This window comes from Diceros bicornis, chromosome 9 (assembly GCF_020826845.1).
Source record: "Diceros bicornis minor isolate mBicDic1 chromosome 9, mDicBic1.mat.cur, whole genome shotgun sequence".
NCBI classification, from domain to species: Eukaryota; Metazoa; Chordata; class Mammalia; order Perissodactyla; family Rhinocerotidae; genus Diceros; species Diceros bicornis.
The window spans coordinates 71,967,538-71,985,440 of record NC_080748.1 but is presented as its reverse complement, the minus strand read 5'-3'; the positions used below and the strand labels follow the sequence as shown (position 1 = coordinate 71,985,440).

Below are 17,903 nucleotides of genomic sequence, written 5' to 3'. Positions count from 1 at the left end.
CTCATGGATATAGTTTGTTATATGTTTAGTATAGTAAATATATGTTATAGAGTTTTTTAATGTATAAATTACTGCTATGCTAATTTAAAGAATTTAAGAATAAATTTGATATAGAATTGTTTCTTCAGTTTATATTAAAAGGATATTAAAAATTTTTTTTAAAGGATGATTTGAGTTGCAATGTTTTTGCTTGTTTTGACTTCCTAGAGTAAATTAGTAATAGGATGTTGAATTTTAAGCTCTGATTCACTTGGGTTATCTTTATGGTAGAATGCTAGAGTCAGGATTAGGACCAAGCAAGGGGAGGTGAGATTAGTGTTAGTAGAAGGGAGTCAGGTTGGGAGAGCGAATTGGGTCTGGTTTACTTGAAGGAATGTGGCTAATTGCACTGGTTATGCTTTCTTTCAAATCCAATTCCTAACTGGTTTCCTTGGCTTCCACAGTCCATCATCTACAAAACTTAAACTATTTCCCTTTTACCTTCAAGATAAAGTCCAAATTCTTAAGTTTGGAATAGGAGAGATTTGGATACCCCATTACCACACCAAACCCCACCCAGTTTTTTTTGTGTGTGTGTGTGAGGAAGATCAGACCTGAGCTAACATCCATGCCAATTCTCCTTTTTTTTTTTTTTTTTTTGCTGAGGAAGACTGGCCCTGGGATAACATCCATGCCCATCTTCCTCCACTTTATGCGGGATGCCGCCACAGCATGGCCTGACAAGCAGTGTGTCGGTGTGCGCCCGGGATCCGAACCCTGGGCCGCCAGCAGCAGAGCGCGCACATTTAACTGTTATGCCACGGGGCCGCCCCCCTACCCAGTTTTGAACCTGCTGTCCCCAGGCATTGTGTCTGATTTTGTTTTTTTTTGGAAAGCTTCCCTCCACTTCCTCCCTTGTCTCCTCAGTGAACTCCAAATGATTCTCCTGGACTTCAGTCAAGCTTTGTTTCTTCCTGATAACCTTCTCTAACCTCCCTTGAGGCCCCCCAGGCAGCTGCACACACTTTTCTTTCTTGTTTGTGCAAATGGTTCCCAGACCTGGCCCATGACCAGAATTGGTGGTGGTGGTGGTGATGGTGAGGAGGGGGAGCTTTTAAAAAGACCACCAGTTAGGTTCCATCTTGATTCACTCTTATTTAGTCATTTGGGATGGGGTTCCAGGTATCTGTTGGTCTTGATTTTAAAACTCCCCAGGCTAAGGTTGGGATTTTGGTATTTAGCCAGGGTTGGGACTGTTTGGTATAAATACCACATGAGAGCTTCCCACTTGGCATGTCAAAGTGTACTCTCCAGCAGGTTCCCAAACTTGAGCCTATATCAGCATCCCCTGGAAGACTTGATAAGATACAGATTGCTGAGTCCCACTCTAGAGTTTCTACTTCATGAGTCTGGAGTGGGGCCTGAAAACTTGCATTTCTAACAAGTTGGGGCATGCTGATACTGCTGGTCTGGGGACCCCACTTTGAGAATCTCTACTATACAGGAGATGGGTCATTGGTGAGTGGGGTATTGATCCCCTAGCCCTACAGAAACCTGAAAAAAACCAAGAAGCAAATCCTGTGCATAGCTCATGACCATACTTGCCACCTCATATTGCAGTTCTTTGTTAACGTAAATCCCTCGCTCACTGGGCGGTGAGCTGTTGGAGAGAAATTGAATCAATGAATATAGTAATGGGTTTATGCCATTATCCGTGTTTGGGTGGTTAAGGTACTGCTGTTAGTGCCCTGCGGCTACTCTCTGGGGCCAACAATTGAAGTAAAGTTCTGTGGCTTTTCCAGAAAGACAAAAGCTTAAGGCACTGGTTCTGACCCAGGGGATTTTGCCACCTAGGCAATGTCTGGTGACATTTATCGTTGTCACAACTTGGGGTGGGGAGATGCTACTAGCATCTTGAGGATAGAATCCAGGTTGAATGCTGCTAACCATCCTGCAATGCACAGGTCAGCCCCCCACAACAAAAGAAGCATCCAGCCTAAAATGTCAGTAGTACTGAGCTTGAGAAATCCTGCCCTAGGGGAAGGGGGTTCTAATGAGGTAGGGTGTGTCTTGCTATGAGATCTGTCTGTATGCCTCTCATTTGTCCCTCATCCCAATCTCTGCTCTTGAACTCCTTGACCCTGAGCACCCAACTCCCTCTCTTACCCTGTACCCCCAGTCCTGCCCTGATGGAGGCCCCAGGCTGGGCCACAGGAGCCTCCGGTGACTGGGGCTGGCAGAATCTCCAGGGAAAACTAACCAACAATTAATAATTTGCCACAGCTAAAAGTGCTTTAAAATAACTTATTCTTTCAACAATAGATGATTTATTTGAGTGGAGCTAGGGCATTTGTTGAATGATTTACTGACCTCAGCTGACTTGCACATTCCCTTTCTCATATAGGAGTTTAGAGAGGGTGTGAGTGTTCTCTGTTGCTGCTTCTCAACCAGGAGAGAGTCATTCATTCATTGATTCAGCCGAGTTTTAAGTGACTTGCTGTGTGCCGGGCCCAGTGAACACCGGAGAAAGACAGGTTCTGCTCTCATGGAGTCCTTGTTCTAGAGGGGACAGAGACTAAATAAGTGGGTTATTTTTTCTCTCAACAAATAGATTGTAGTAAATGGGTGAAGAAAGTTAGAGAAGTAGAGAATCAAGGTGTGTGTGTGTGTGTGTGGTTTTTTTTTTTTTTTTTTTGCTGAGGAAGACCGGCTCTGAGCTAACATCTATTGCCAGTCCACCTCCTTTTTCACCTCCCCCCCCAGAGCCCCAGTAGATAGTTGTATGTCATAGTTGCACATCCTTCTAGTTGCTGTATGTGGGACGCGGCCTCAGCATGGCCGGAGAAGCGGTGCGTCGGTGCACGCCCGGGATCCAAACCCCGGGCCGCCAGTAGCGGAGCGCACGCACTCAACCGCTAAGCCACGGGGCCGGCCCTCGAGGTGTGTTTTTTAAGACAAGGTGGCCCAGGCTTTGCTGTGGAGGTAACAGATTGAGAACCGGAGGAGAGAAGGTGTAATCATAGGAGAAGATGGGGAAGAGCATTTGTTCCCAGCGAAGGGAATAGCCAACAGGCACTTGGAACCACAGCAGGCCAGCGTGGCTGAGCGCTGTGAGCAAGGAGAACTGAGCAGGAGATGAGGCTCGCGAGCTAACCGGTCACTCATGATACCCCATCAGGAATTTAGGTGTAATTCTACTGCAGGAGAACAGCATGGTCTTGCATTTTTAAGAAATCGTTCTAGCTTTTCTGTGGAAAGATGGTAGGGAAACCAAGAGTGAAAGCAGACAGGTCAGTTAGCAGGCTGTTGGAGCACTGAGAACGGATGGCAGCCTGGGCCTCAGTGGGGGAAGCAAAGATGCAGGGAAGTGCATGGGGGTCAGGCTGCGTTTTGGAGGTAGCAGCTATGGGACTAGTTGATGGGTTGGTTGTGGGGGCGAGGGAAGGGACGCATCAAGGGCAGCTTCCAGGTTTCTGGTTTGAGCAGTGGGATCTGTGGGGTTGACATTTATGGAGACGGGGAGAGCAGTTTTGGTGGGGAAATCAGGAGTTCCATTTTGGATATTAAAGTGGAGATGCTGTTAGACATCCGAGAGGAGATGACAAGTAGGCACCTAGCTCTAGGAGTCTGCACTTGGGAGGAGAGGCCTGGCTGTCGGCATTTAAATGGTATTTGAAGGCAGAGGATGGACAGGTATCCCCAAGGGAAAGTGTGAGTCTGCACTCAGGTCAGTGGCCTGCTAGGGCCAGATCAGCCGAGTAAATAAGAGGATGGCTAGTACAAGGTCACAGCCATCGGGCGGGTTATGTGGAGGTTGGAAAGCCCATTCTTAATATATTCAACAGAAGACAGAGAGGAAGGAAAGTTCCAGAAGAGACGAGAACAAGGAAGTGAACAGCTGGGGTTTGTGGTGCCCTTTGTTGGGTGTAGAAGTCACTTGTAGTAGTGATGCTGGGAGTTGAGGTGAAGGGGAAACCTGATCCAGCACCTAAAGTTGCCAAAGAATGATAGAATTTTCTAGATGCAGTAGTGAGATGCCATGGCCTTTGGAGGTGCCAGGAGTGTTTACAGCTAAGGGGGATATGTGGCAGGAAAATGGAGTTGGAGAAACTGGAGTGCCACCCTGAGGCTGTGGGAAAGCCGTTTCCCTGGGGCCAGCCAGGCGCCTGCTAAGAGCAAGGAGCTGAGGGCTTAGGGGAGTTTGCTGGTCATAGAGGGAGTTCCAGGGAGTTTCATGGGAGGGTTGGGAGGGTGGGTTGGGGATGGAGGTCAGACTGTGGGTGGTAGAGGTTAACCAGGGAGGCTGGTCACCTGGTGCTGGTAGAGGGGAGCAGGATGTGACTTATAGAGAAGTAGGTGACCTGTGGTCCTCAGTGGGTGGTCTAGTCCAGGGGCTTCATGGAGAACGCTCCCTTGGGTGGCTTGTGGCTAAAGGTTGGAGGTGGGGTCAAAATAACCAAGCCCTTCATGGGGCTCCACTATTAGCAAGCTGTACCCACTTGGTGTTCAGAAAGTGTAACAGTGAAGCCATTGCTTTTTCAACTCTGTTCCCCAAAGCCTCCTGAGGGGAAAGGGGTGAAGGAGTGGAGGAGTGTTAGCTGAAGCAGCTCCCTGCAAGTATGACATTTCTTTGCCAATTTTTCCATTATTCAGTGTTTTTTTATTTTCTTTAACTCCACAGTTTACTAAAACTTCCTTTCAGGAAGTTGTGCCAAGTGTTTCTGTGGCTTTGTGTACTCCCAGGACACTTGTGAACACTCCTTGGGGTGAAGGCCCCCAGTGCGGCATGCTGCTCCATGGGGCGTGCTGCTCCGTAGGGCTCTTGGCCTTTTCAGCATAGGGAGCTACTTGTATTGTTCTAGTCATTTTACATTTCACTTCCTTCTCAGTTTATGGGAAACAAGTTACGCAAGAGTGACAGCCAAGTCTGAGCTGGGCAAGGAGGAAAGCCTCAACAGAAGCCTCATTGCAGCCCTAAGTGCTGGTTTATCATTATGGGTTATTTCCACGTGGTTCAGATACTCACTGAGCTCCACTGTGTCCCAGGAACTGTGCTGGGCACGGAGTATGCAAAAATGACTTAGAGGCCACCCTGCCCTCTTGTGACCTGTGGTCTGCTGTGGAGATGATCGTGATAAGGACAGTGTCTGCACAGTAGAGAGCCGTCTACACCCATGTTTTTCAGAAATCAAGTCTCAACCCATTAGTGCACCAGGAAACCAATTTAGTGGATTTCAACTGGGTGTTTCTCTTTAAAAATTAAAAAAAAATCATGGTAAAATACATGTAACACAGTACCATCTTAACTATTTTCAAGTGTACAGCTGAGTGGCATTAATTACATTATGCTGTTGTGTGACCATCATCACCATCCATCCACAGAATTCTTTTCATCAATAATACTGAGACTCTACCCATTAAACTACAACTCCCCCCTCCCCCATCTCCTGGCAACCACCGTTCTACTTTCTGTCTCTATAAATTTGACTCTTCTGGATACTTGATATAAGTTGAATTGTATGGTATTTGTCCTTTTGCGACTGGCTTATTTCACTTAGCATAATATCCTCAAGGTTTATCCGTGTGGTAGCATGTGTCAGAATTTCCTTCCTGTTTAAGGCTGAAAAATCCAGTGTATGTATATGCCACACTTTGTTTATCCATTCATTTGTCATTGGACACTAGGGTTCCTTCCACCTTTTGGCTATTGTAATAATGTAATAATCTAATAATACTGTTGTGATTATGGGCGCACAATGGCTGGCATTTCTTTTTTAATGAAGTGGAGTAGAATAGAAAATATCAGAGTAGCATGGGGAAATGTGTACGTAGTGTGGGCAGACCTTCCGAGTTTCAAGAACACTCGGGAATCTGGATTTTTATGGGAAATGACCTTATTTCTTTTAGCTGTTATTTTTTAAGATAATAATGTGTGCCACACCAAATATGTTTGTTGCTGGGATCTTGTATGTGGGCCTCCAGTGGGTGACTTCAGGCATGAGACGATATGTATAAGGGATTTTTGATAAGTACCACATAAGTTGCCCATGGATCCAAGGAAGGAGAGGTTTGCTGGAGAGAGAGGTTAGAGAGGGCTCCGCAAAGGAGCCAGAACTTAAAGTAGGGATTGGTTAAGTCGGATTTTAAAAATCTCATTCATTGCTAGTGGGAATGCAAAATGGTGACCCCACTTTGGAAGATAGTTTGATGGTTTCTTGCAAAATTGAGCATGCTCTTAAACCATATGATCCAGCAATTGCGCTCCTTGGTATTTACCCGAAGGAGTTGAAAACTTAGGTCCACACAAAAACTTGCACACAGTGTTTTTCTTTTTAAGAGTCCTAAGTCTTTATGCATTATACAACATGGCAAATACATAAATAAAAACTAGAAATAAAATAAAGACTTGTTAAAACCATGCCTTTCACTAAATACTCACATGGTATTAACTACATGTCAGGTGCCATTCTAAGTACACACACAAATGTAATCAAGAAAGTCAACTTAATAGCTATGCATAGAATATACATATATGCCAATAGATATTAATAGGATATATGTTATTCTTTTGTCCTTGTTAATTTCTTTTTTTAAAAAATTATTTTGCACACGGATGTCTATAGCAACTTTATTCATAATTGCCAAAACTTGGATGCAACCAATATGCTCTTCCTTGGTGAGTGGATAAATTGGGGTCCATACAATGGAATATACTTGAACACTAAAAAGAAATGAGCTATCAAGCTATGAAGAGACATGGAGGAACCTTAAGTACGTATTACTAAGTGAAAGAAGCTAGACTGAAGAGGCTAGATCTGTGTAATCCCAACTATATGACATTCTGGAAAAGGCAAAACTATCGAGACAGTAAAAAGATCAGTGGTTGCCAGGGGTTACAGGGAGGGGAGGAGGAATAGACAGAGCAGAGAGGATTTTTAGGGCAGTGAAATTACTCTGTATGATGTAATAATGGTAGATACATGTCATTATACATCTGTCCAAACCTATAGAATGTACAACACCAAGAGTGAACCGTAATGTAAACTGTGAACTTTGGGTGATAATGATGTGTCAGTGTGGGTGCATCTGTTGTAACAAATGTACCACTCTGGTGAGGGATGTTGATAATGGGGGAGGTTGTGTGTGTGCGGGGGGCAAGGAGTATATGGGAACTCTCTGTACTTTCTGCTCAGTGTTGCTGTGAACCTAAAACTGCATTTACAAAATAGTCTTAAAAAAAAGGGGTGAAGGTCTACCAGGTGTGGTGTGGGGGGGATAGAGGTAGGAGTGTCAGTGTGTTCAGGGGATAAGAGGCAGCCTGGCTGTGAGAAAGGGTTCCTGTTGGGACAAAGGGATATGTGACTGGAAAAGCAGGTTGGGGCCTCTGCAGATATGCAGGCACTCACCCTGGTGATGCTTGTACCGAGACACAGCTTGGCAAGCTGCATGAGGTGACATGTCTCCTAAATTAACCTAAATGCACAGGTGTTTATTTCCATGGACTGATAAACTTTGAGCAATCTATGAAGCATCAAGATAACTGATGAAATTATATCAGTTCAGTAGCCTTGAGGTATCCTTTTTTTTTTTTTAATTTTATTTATTTATTTACTTTTTTCCCCCATAGCCCCAGTACATAGTTGTATGTCATAGCTGCACATCCTTCTGGTTGCTGTATGTGGGACGCGGCCTCAGCATGGCCGGAGAAGTGGTGTGTCGGTGCACGCCCGGGATCCGAACCGGGCTGCCAGCAGCGGAGCGCGCGCACTTAACCGCTAAGCCACGGAGCCGGCCCCTGAAGTGTCCTTTTAATTAAGAAAATGTGAATTACATGTTCACATGCATGTAATTCAGCTTCTGAAACAATTCTTTGATCCAAGTAAGGTATTTTCTGTGCTTTGTGGTTTCACAAATGCCAGTGAGTGGCATCAAAGGCTTGCTTCGTTAGGCAGTCATACCCCTTACACTCAGGAGGGATATCTTGAGCTTGGAAGCGAAAGCTGTGTAATCCCTTAAGGGGGATGAGGTTTACTAGTTTGGAGGAAAGTTTTTGATTGAAACAAGCACTAATGGCCAGATCTTCAGAGGAGAGTCAGCACCAGGCACTCATGGGCTCAGAAGGAACCTTGGTGATGATTGAGTCCTGCTCCTAGTGGTGGCCACATGGCCTGGGCTATCTAGATAGGGTATCACCTGCTGGTTGTAAGGTCCCTTGCTTGCTAGTTCCAACCAACGGTGCCTTAATCCCTTCAAACCTTGTGAGTTGGCCAGCAGGAATAGTATCTTACTCATGATTCCTCATTTTATTCTCACTGTTACTAAATTGTGTGCAAACGTGTCAAATGTATGTTGTTTTTTTTTTTTTTAAGAAGAGGATTAGGACAGTTATCCACGCACAATAGTTGTAGATTCTTGGTGTTGGTTGTGGTGTGGGAAAAAGTGTTGGGAAGATGTGAGGTGATAGGAGAGGGACACCACGAAGAAGTAAAAGGCATGGGTTAGCTAGTGGGAGAAAAGGGAGACAAGAAGGCCGGGGATGAACCAGAGAGGGCCCAGAAGCTCTGAGGTAGGAAGTCTCTGCAGTGCCCACAGCCTGGGAGGACCTGGGCAGCAGGAGTGGAGGGAGCTGGGGAGCACTGGAGAGGGAGGGGCATGCAGTCTCCATGGCTGCTTTGCTTATTTTGGCGTGGAAAGGACAGGTAGTAGATGGAAGGGGAAGAGAAGAGAAAATGGATTTGAACAAGTTTTAGGAACAGAGGAAAGTCGCAGAGGAATGAGGAAAGATTCGAGCTTGAGAGTTGCCATCCACGTTTGATTTGATCTGGCTATGGTTTGCTCAGGAAACCTGGGGTGGTGACCCGTTTTGAGATAGCTCACCTGTGGTGTGAGGCTTTTGATCCCACACTAAATGGATTCCAGTGATATCCGGGCCCAGGCACCATGACGTACCAGGCACTGTGTTTGGTCAAGGAGTTTCCAAGTAGTGTGTGAATAGTCACTGCCCTGAACGAGCTACAGTGAGACAGGAGGGAAGTGCTGCTGCTGTATCCAGTGTTATGGGAGGAGAGAGTAACACCATGGAGAGAAGGACTGTTGGGGCAGAACTGGGTTGAGGGAAGGTGAAGGCGGTGGTCTAGAATTGGTGAGTAAACTCCCTAAGGGATCAGTTGGAATTAAGGTGTCAGTTGACTCGGGTCTCCATGTCTAATTCTTTACTTAGGTGATGATAGATAATTTAGGCTCCTGTCCAAGTAGGCTTGCCATCAGATGGAAATGAAAACCTTCAGCCCTTGCTGCTACCCAAAAGGCTCAGCCTGGCTTTTTGGGATCTGGGCAGTGAAGGGGATTAGGAGAGTCCTTAAATCAAAAGTCAGGATGAGAGAAATTTGCTTAATTGAGTAACTTTATCAAAGTTATTAGAGGCTTTCTAATGGGGCGCAAATTGATGACTTAAGAGCTGTGTCATCGTCATGGCTGGTATTTGTCTGGTGGACTTTGTAGGGTTCAAATCAACAGCAGCTGATCCTCTCAGCAGCCTTGGGAGGTGTTATCCTCACGTATTCTCCCATTTGCCAGAGGCCAATTCTAAGAGATTACTGTTTATGGCTAGTTCAGTGTCGTTACAACCAGAAAGTGGCAAAGTCTAGGCTCTAATGCAGGATGATTTCCACCTGAGGCACATCAAGCAAAATATTTTTTTAACTCATAAATTTTTAAAAATTTTGGTAAAATGCACATAACGTAAAATTTACCATCTTAACCATTTTTAAGTGTGCAGTTCGAGAGTGTTAAGTACACTCACGTTGTTGTGCAGCCCGTCTCCATAACTCTTTCCATCTTGCATTAGTGTTTCATTAAACACTAACTCCTCACCCCTCTTTCATGCCAGCTCCTGCCAACCACAGTTCTACTTTCTGTCTCTCTGAATTTGACTACTCTAAGTACCTCCTGTGAGCAGAATCATACCATATTTGTCCTTTTGTGACTGTACCATTTACATTCCCACCAGCAGGGAGCGAGATTTCCCGTTTCTCCACATCCTTGCCAACACTTATTTTCTGTTTTTTTTTTTTTTTAGTAGTATCCGTACTAATATGTGTGAGGTGGTGCCTTATTGTGGTTTTGATTTGCGTTTCCCTAATGATTAGTGATGTTGAGCATCTTTTCCTGTGCAAGCAGAATTTTAAAGAGGTCCTTTCAGGGCAGGGTGTCATCATCTGGGTAAGTCCCAGTGCTGATTGCCTGAGTGTTTTCTTCAGGGAATAACTGTAGAATAAATGGCCCAACACGTTTTCAAACCTGTCCAGTGGTAAAGCTCACAGATTTATCTCTTTGTTTTGGAAGGACTTTGAGACCTAGAGATATTAAGTGACTGGTGAAGGGTCATGGAGGTGCTGAACTTGAAGAAGTGGAGGGGGGAATGGTCGAGGCCCTGGGAACTCGGGGGTCCTCAGTATCACTGCTGGGACTAGAATTCACTGTTTTAGCTTCTGGCCCAGGATTCTTCAGAAGTGCCAGGCTACCAGGGTTCTGAAGATCTGAAGCTCAGTTTCTCTTACTGCTTCCTTAATGATTCGTAGACGCTCATTTGTAGAAGAAATAATTCTTGCGTACCTCCTCTGTACCCGGTATTGTGCTGGGGATAAAGCAGTGAGTAAGAGAGACATGATCCCTGCTTTCACGGGTTATTGTCTGGCCTTGGAAATTTCCTTACCCTGGCAAAATCAGTAAAATGGTGTTACCCTTTGGGCTATCTCTGCATATTAATAATTGTCATTTAAATGTTGCATGATGGACAGTGACAGTTTATTTGAATAGGGTTTTTTTTGGTCCTCTGTGGTTGTTTTTTTATCCTTTCATAATTAATAAATAATTAGTAGAGATAATTTGAGATTATGTAAATGTCCTGTTCCTCATCAAACTTTTGCCCACTTGTTTTAACTTCCTTTGATAATTTTCTAAGTCCGTTGTTCCTTCCATATTGGTTTACGTTCTAGAATGCAAGAGCTTCCCCTTCTCCCCCATTTATGTAGCAGTAGAGATTCATGGATTCTTTTGTTATTTAATGGATTGTGATTCATTGCTATTTATTTATTTTGATGCCCAAAGTATCCCAGATTTGTCTGGTAGGAGCCCTTTAAGCTGGCTTCTCTGTCCTCTGGACACATCCTCATGGCTCCTCGAGCGCTTCCTTATTTTATGGCACAAGATGTTCCAGGCCCGTCTTGTACTTTCTGTGTCCCAACCTCAGAATCAGCCATTTCTTCAAGGAGCTCTGGTTCCTTTCAAAGAAGAAGGATACTAAAAAGACGAAGATCTGGGTGCTGGAGTGCTCTTTGCTGCTGGTGTGTCATTGCTTCCAGGGCTTCTCAGTGGATCGAGCTGGGGAGTATGTGTTTGTGTGTCTGTCTCTCTGTAAGCACATATCTTGTATTTCCCTTGTATCTCTCTATTTAAAATGTAGACCTTTTAAATGAAACTCATGCGTGTAGGATTCTAATTAGACACAGGTGTGTAATTCTGGATCTATGTCAGTCTCCTTTTCTCTTAATTTTTAACAGGTGGCTAAACCCCTTGTTTAAAATTGGTCACAAACGGAGATTAGAAGAAGATGATATGTATTCAGTGCTTCCGGAAGATCGCTCAAAACACCTTGGAGAAGAGTTGCAAGGGTAAGCACCAGGCAGTAATGAGAAGGGTGAGAAGTAGCAGAACTTCTAAGGGTGTGGCTAATGGTTTAGAATGGGGTTTGCCTTCTTCCTTTGGGCCCTTCTGGAGCCTACTTCCCCTCAGGCTGTCCGGGCTTGGCCTGCTTTGGTGGCTGAGGGACACTGTGTGTCCTGTGCATTTGTGGAAGTGGAGGGAGCCAGCAGCGAAGGCCCTGGATGCCGAGATCTGTCTTTGGAGGCGGTATCCCTAGAGGAGGTTGTCTGTACTCGTGTCTGCCTTCTTGGGCTGCTCACGGCACTCCACATCCAGCAGAGCTTGGCAGTAACTTCCTGTTTCCCGAGACTGGGACTTTTTCCCTCAAGGCCTGTTCTGGTGCTTCAGAGTCTGCACCACACATTTTTCAGGAGCCCTGCAAACAGCTAGCATTTATGGGACAGCCACAAACTGCCCTGTAATAAACGCTTGTCTTTCATTCTGCCACCTCTCCCTGTGGCCGGGCATGCTGCCCTTCACTGCTTTGTTTCTCATTGCAGGTACTGGGATAAAGAAGTTTTGAGAGCCGAGAAAGATGCACGGAAGCCTTCTTTAACAAGGGCAATCATAAAATGTTACTGGAAATCCTATTTAGTTTTGGGAGTTTTTACGTTAATTGAGGTAAAAGCTTTTACATACAGTGCATAGCTTTTCATTGTACTCAGAATGGTACTGAGATGGGTGGGACTATTGGGAGAGAGGCTCGTAGTTTAAGGTCTGAGGATAAAACACATCTAGGATACATGATGTAGCGCAGTGGTCATATTTATCTTTGGAAGGGGCGAAAACTTAAGTGACTGGACCTCAGGGAGATTATTATTTTTCTTTTAACCAGTTAAACTATAATGTCGTGGAAGGATAGCACTGAAAAGAAAAGACATTTTATACCATGTTAGGACATTGTTGGTGTTCAGTAAATGTGATAAATGCTAAGAGTGATCTTTCACCAAAAGGAGATCCTATAACCTTGAGGAATATGTGCCCTGTGGTTTGGAGGAAGTAAATTTGGGCCAGAACCCAGAAAAATAAGACATTTTACAGGTGCTCAACAAAAACTTAACTTGATGTTATGAGAGGTTCGGGGATTCGATCGGAGACGTAAAAGACACTTTCCACTCCAAACAAATGGACTGAAGGTATATTTTATTATATAGAGGATAGTAAAGGCGACAGTCTGCAAACAGATCCAAATAGGTCAAATATTAAGAGGGAAAGAACATCAGCCCGACTGGAAAGGGAAAACACCCACATCGGCTGAAGAGAAATGACACAAATCAACTGGAAAGAGAAACACCAGGTTGACCGAAAAGAGAACACATCAAATCAATTACTTCATATCAAATCAATTACTTCACATCAAATCAGTTACAACATCCACCCCACTGCCAGGAGAGCCCTGTCAATCGACGTGGCTGGGCAAGGATCACACGTCCTGGGCAAGGTGTCCCTTCCACAGGTGGAACTCTCACTAGGGCTCAGTTTCCAGCAGTTTTTATACCATCAGTAATTTTCAGAGTAAGCAATTACAGAGTTTGCAGAGCAAGCATTTAGTGTTTCCATGCACAAAATGGTTATCAGTGGTGTACGTGCACTGAGCCCCCTGGCTAACGTCCCAGCCCAGTAGTTGTGTACGTGCATTGTTCTCTTTGGTTATCGTCTCAGCCCGGCACAGATGGCCAGTCCATTCCGGGCTACGACGCTCCAAGAGCCTTGAAATGTTACAACTTGCAACTCTCTCCATGGGAGAAAGGCCAGTTCCCGGGAAAAGGCCGGTTCCCACCACACAGAAAGCAGCTTTGTATTTCTTTTTGTGCTGATGGCTGTAGGTCAATGGAGCGGCCAAACATGGCTGTACTCATGTCAAGACACTTGACCATGCCATATCTTGATAAATGCTTTCCCAAGTATTTGTATTGGGTATTGTCGCCTCCGCTTAGAAACTGGGGCCCTTGAGTCTGGGCTGGAGTTGACCAGAGCTCCCAAGAGCACGCACCCTCTTTCTAGTGGGCTGGGTACTGCATGCCAACGTCCCCTCTGTGGAGGAGCTCCGGCCTCACCATGAATCCCGGTGAACCCGTGCATCACCCATTCTGGTTTCTTGTCCCTGGTTGTTGGGGTGGATTGGTGGTTGGAAGGTGGAGTCTTGGTAGCCTGGCATTGCAGGGAGTGTGGAGGCGGATGTGCAATGGAAAACGAAAGGCAGAGAGCCATGAGGTCAATGAACTCTATTACCCTGAAGGGCCTCAGTCAAGATCCTCCAGTAAGACAGCTTTCTACCTGGAGGTACAGTGCTAGTTCGCCTACCTATTCTAGGCTGCGGCCTGCTGGAGGTATGCTGAAAACCTGCCTGGGTGGCTTGTGCCCTCTGTGGTACCTTATGTACTACCTTAGGGACGCTGGTGGCCCTGCAAGTGTATGAGAGTAATAAAGATGTAAGTTGCAGTTGCTATGAAAAGGGTTGTTTTAGATGCAGAAGTGTGGTGAGTTGTCATAAATGCATTTTGTTGGGGGTGAGATGGGTGGGCTCTTTGATTTGTATGTGGGAGGTGTAGCTCCTATTTAAAAGGCTCGTGTATTGAAGGGCACTGTGGGCAGCGGGTAGCTAGGTAGGTGAACTCTACCCTACACAACTGGAGAAAAACGTGAATCTGTCAGCTAATAGGTGACTGAAGGTCCTGGGAGATTGAAGTGCTCATTGATGACAAAGGTACGTTGGCCAGTGTGCCAGAGGGTGGGGACAGGTATATGGGGCAGAGTGCCACCTTTGAGAGGGCACTAATTGCCACGTGGATACCGCTGTGGCCTTGTGAAGGGCAGGGTAGAGATGTAAACCAGTGGGACTGACTCCAGGGTGGGGGGTGCCAGCCTGACTTTGACCTGTGCACAGGTATCCCAATGATGGTGTTTCTACACGGTCACAAGTCTCAGTTTGAAATAAGCAGAGTGGCAAGCTGGTGTCACTGTGGCCTGTGTGTGCAGTATTCCTTGACCAAATGTGGTGGCTCGCCTCAGGGAGCAGAGCTCTGATGCATTCTGCTTCTCAGGAAGCCCCGGAGCCTCCGTGTGTGCCTGTGGTCCACGCCAGGTGTCTGGTTGGGGGTGGGCAGGGATGAGTGGCCTCCCTCTGCTGCCCCCGGCTCTCCAGTTTTACTTTGCTACCAGGTGCTAAAGAAGCTGAAGATTGGTGGATCTCAACAGGTGGCCCATGTGGCTGGGTTTGAACTGAGCTGCTGGTTTTCTTCACTGTCATGGGCTGCTGGCTTCTTGGGGTGGCATCTCTAAACCCCAGATGGTGACTAGATCCCATCTCAAAATGAGCTGTCCATCTTTGCAGGGCAAGATTTGGGATAAGTAGACACAGAGGTAGAGGCCGCAGGAGCTGGGGTTCTTTCTGAGAGGGGATAGGCCCCACTGTGGTGCTGGGAGTGTTGATTTCACAGTTGTGCAGCCCCGGTAATACTTATTGATGGGGGATCCAGGATGGCCAGGATTGGGGGCTGAATGAAGGTGCAACTAGTGGAGCGCTGGCCTTTCTTTTAGGAGGTTGGTTATCGGGAAGTCATGGCAGAAAAGTGGAGACTAGAGTACCTGACCAACATGGAGACTCATACTCAGTAGTTTTAGTGTTAGTAGTAGCAGCAGCAGGGGCTCATACTCAGTGGTAGTGGTAGTTATGGTAGTAGTAGTACTCCTCTGTAGTAGTAATACTCAGCAGCAGCAGTAGGGGCTCATACTCAGTGGTGGCGGCAGCGGTGGCGGCAGCGGCGGTGGTGGCAGCGGCAGCAGCAGTACTGGCTGTAGTGTAGTAAAAACAATAGTAAGTACGTGAAAAATATGTGTCAGGAACTGCTATGAGCACTTTACATGTAATATTACTTTTATTCCTTTGGCCAAGGAAAGTATTATTATCCCCGTTTTTAGAAAAGAGGACACACAGTGCCAAGTAGTTACATAATGTGCCCGGGGTCACACTAAACATAAAGGACAGAGCCGAGATTCAATGTCACGTGCTCTGACTTACAAGCCTGACCATCTCTGTGGTAGCTTGTCCAGTGTCACCGAAGGCTCATCTCAAGAACTTTGTCTTCAGGGTCTCAGATACGTGCATCTTGAAGTTGGCCTAGGGATAAGAAGTAGGATGTGAAGAACTCCCTGGAGCAGGAAGTCAGATTGGGGATTGTGAATTAGGGTGGAGTCCAGGTGACACGTCCCCTGGGTGCTGGAGGTGGCTAGGGAATTGGCACAGGGCAGCATCATGGTGGGTTCAGAGGGACCAGGAGTCCTTTAGAAAGCCACCTTCCACTCCTTACCATCTCCGAGTAGATGAGGTTGTGGCTATCCTGGTGACTGAAGTTCTTAAACATCCGCACTCTTAAGACACCATTTCAGATTGGCTCCTTGAGACGGACCAGTGGAAGGTAGTGGTCTTGGAGGGGACTCAGATGATCTGGGCAGAGGTGGAGTTCTCTATGTTGTTACTTGGTGAGTATGCCTGGTTCCCTGCTGAGAGGTGTTATCTCTGAATCCTGGAGTGGGTGTGCATTTGCTTGGCACAGATGAGAACCCCAGGTCAGTCACTAGTGTAGGGGGCAGTTCTCCGGTTCTGGTGTCTGAACACACTTTGCATAGGCAGGGTGTGCACCAGGCCTGAGGTATTAGGGTGACAGCTGGGTGGAACCAGACAGTGCTGGTAGCAGATAAATCAGATGTGAAGTGGAGCTGGGCTTTCTCCCACGAGGGTACGTGTGCTGTGTTCAGGGCAATATCTTGCTGGTTTACAGTATAAAGTTAGACAGTGGCCTAGATGAGTGTGGTCACTAGCATATGACACTCTTTCTGACTTTGTGTCTTTAAGATAATAATTGGCAGAACTCTTAGTTCTGATGCAGTGAAGTTCAGGGAACTGAAGTTTGTTAGAGTTGAACTAGAAGTAAACCTTGCGTTTTTTTCTGGCAGCCAAAAGAAGCCTAAAATCCAACACAGACACTCTTATTTTTCTAGTTTTGCCTGTTGACGCTCTGCTGTTTTGGAGAAGTTAGAGAGAAATGATTTCTTATGGTGAAGCTAGTTAGGATCTGTTACATTTCAAAAATCATTTTCAGGTACTGTTTTGGGTTTTCAATGATTAAAGCTAGTTGCTGACTTAGATAGAATGAACGTTAGTTCAATAATTGATTTTTTGAAGTGGCTTCCCATTTTGTGATCTTGTATCTGTGCTGCTAGTTGGCCTTTGTATTTTAGATAGTGCAAGATCTCAACTCAACGTAGAGTTTTCTAAAAAGCAAATGTTTCCTTTGTGACCTCCAGCCCCCTTTTAATTTCTCTGGTGTACAGAATGCTTGGCAGATTATCCATGATTTCCAAACAGAGTGTGGGAAGCGCCCTCCCTGGGCACTACTGGCAGCGCCAGCGGGAAGAGGCAGGGTGATGCCAGGCCGGGCCAGGCTTTTAAGGTTGGGATTTTGAAGTAGTGAAAACCTCTGTCCTATGAGGATTGAGGAATGATTGTAACGCTCGGAGAAGCAAATACCAGGCTGCTGTTGAACGTGGTGCTCTTGCAGGCCAACTCTGATTAGAACGGGACAGACAGGGCCGGCCCCGTGGCTTAGCGGGTAAGTGTGCGCGCTCCGCTACTGGTGGCCCGGGTTCGGATCGTGGCGCGCACGAACGCACCACTTCTCTGGCCATGCTGAGGCCACGTCCCACATACAGCAACTAGAAGGATGTGCAACTATGACATACAACTATGTACTGGGGCTTTGGGGGGAAAAAAAAAGGAGGAGGATTGGCAATAGATGTTAGCTCAGAGCCGGTCTTCCTCAGCAAAAAGAGGAGGATTAGCACGGATGTTAGCTCAGGGCTGATCTTCCTCACAAAAAAAAAAAAAAAAAAAAAAGGAACAGAACAGCCAACTAGGTCCCAGTGCCCCTGTGTGCACCTCCACGGGAGCTGCCTTTGGGACAGAGCAAGTCTCCATGTGCCCAGAGCCCCCAGGGTAAAGAGGAGGAGCTTGAAGCCTCTGCATGACGCAAACGACACAGAGGCTGCCTCCCTGTGTCATCTGGGGCCTTTTCTTGGAGAGATGAGGTCTCTGCCTGCTGGCATGTTAATGGGGTCTCAGGAGCCAGTGTAGGTTCACTTAGCCCCCTTCCCGGAGAGGGGAGGAGCGCTAGGCATCAAGGTCCTATTTCAGTGACCCTTAGCAATGGCCCCAGGCAGCT

General features: G+C 46.2%; 1 protein-coding gene across 6 annotated transcripts in view; it reads left to right on the top strand.

Moving 5' to 3' along the window:
* ABCC4 (ATP binding cassette subfamily C member 4) overlaps positions 1–17,903 on the top strand; it is a 266,824-nt gene that overhangs the window by 36,844 nt on the left and 212,077 nt on the right. For all 6 annotated transcript variants that reach the window (XM_058548381.1, XM_058548382.1, XM_058548378.1 and 3 more), the window contains exons 2-3: positions 11,541–11,651; positions 12,183–12,303. In XM_058548381.1, coding sequence (XP_058404364.1) covers positions 11,541–11,651; positions 12,183–12,303 — 232 coding nt within the window. The remainder of the gene's footprint in view (positions 1–11,540; positions 11,652–12,182; positions 12,304–17,903) is intronic.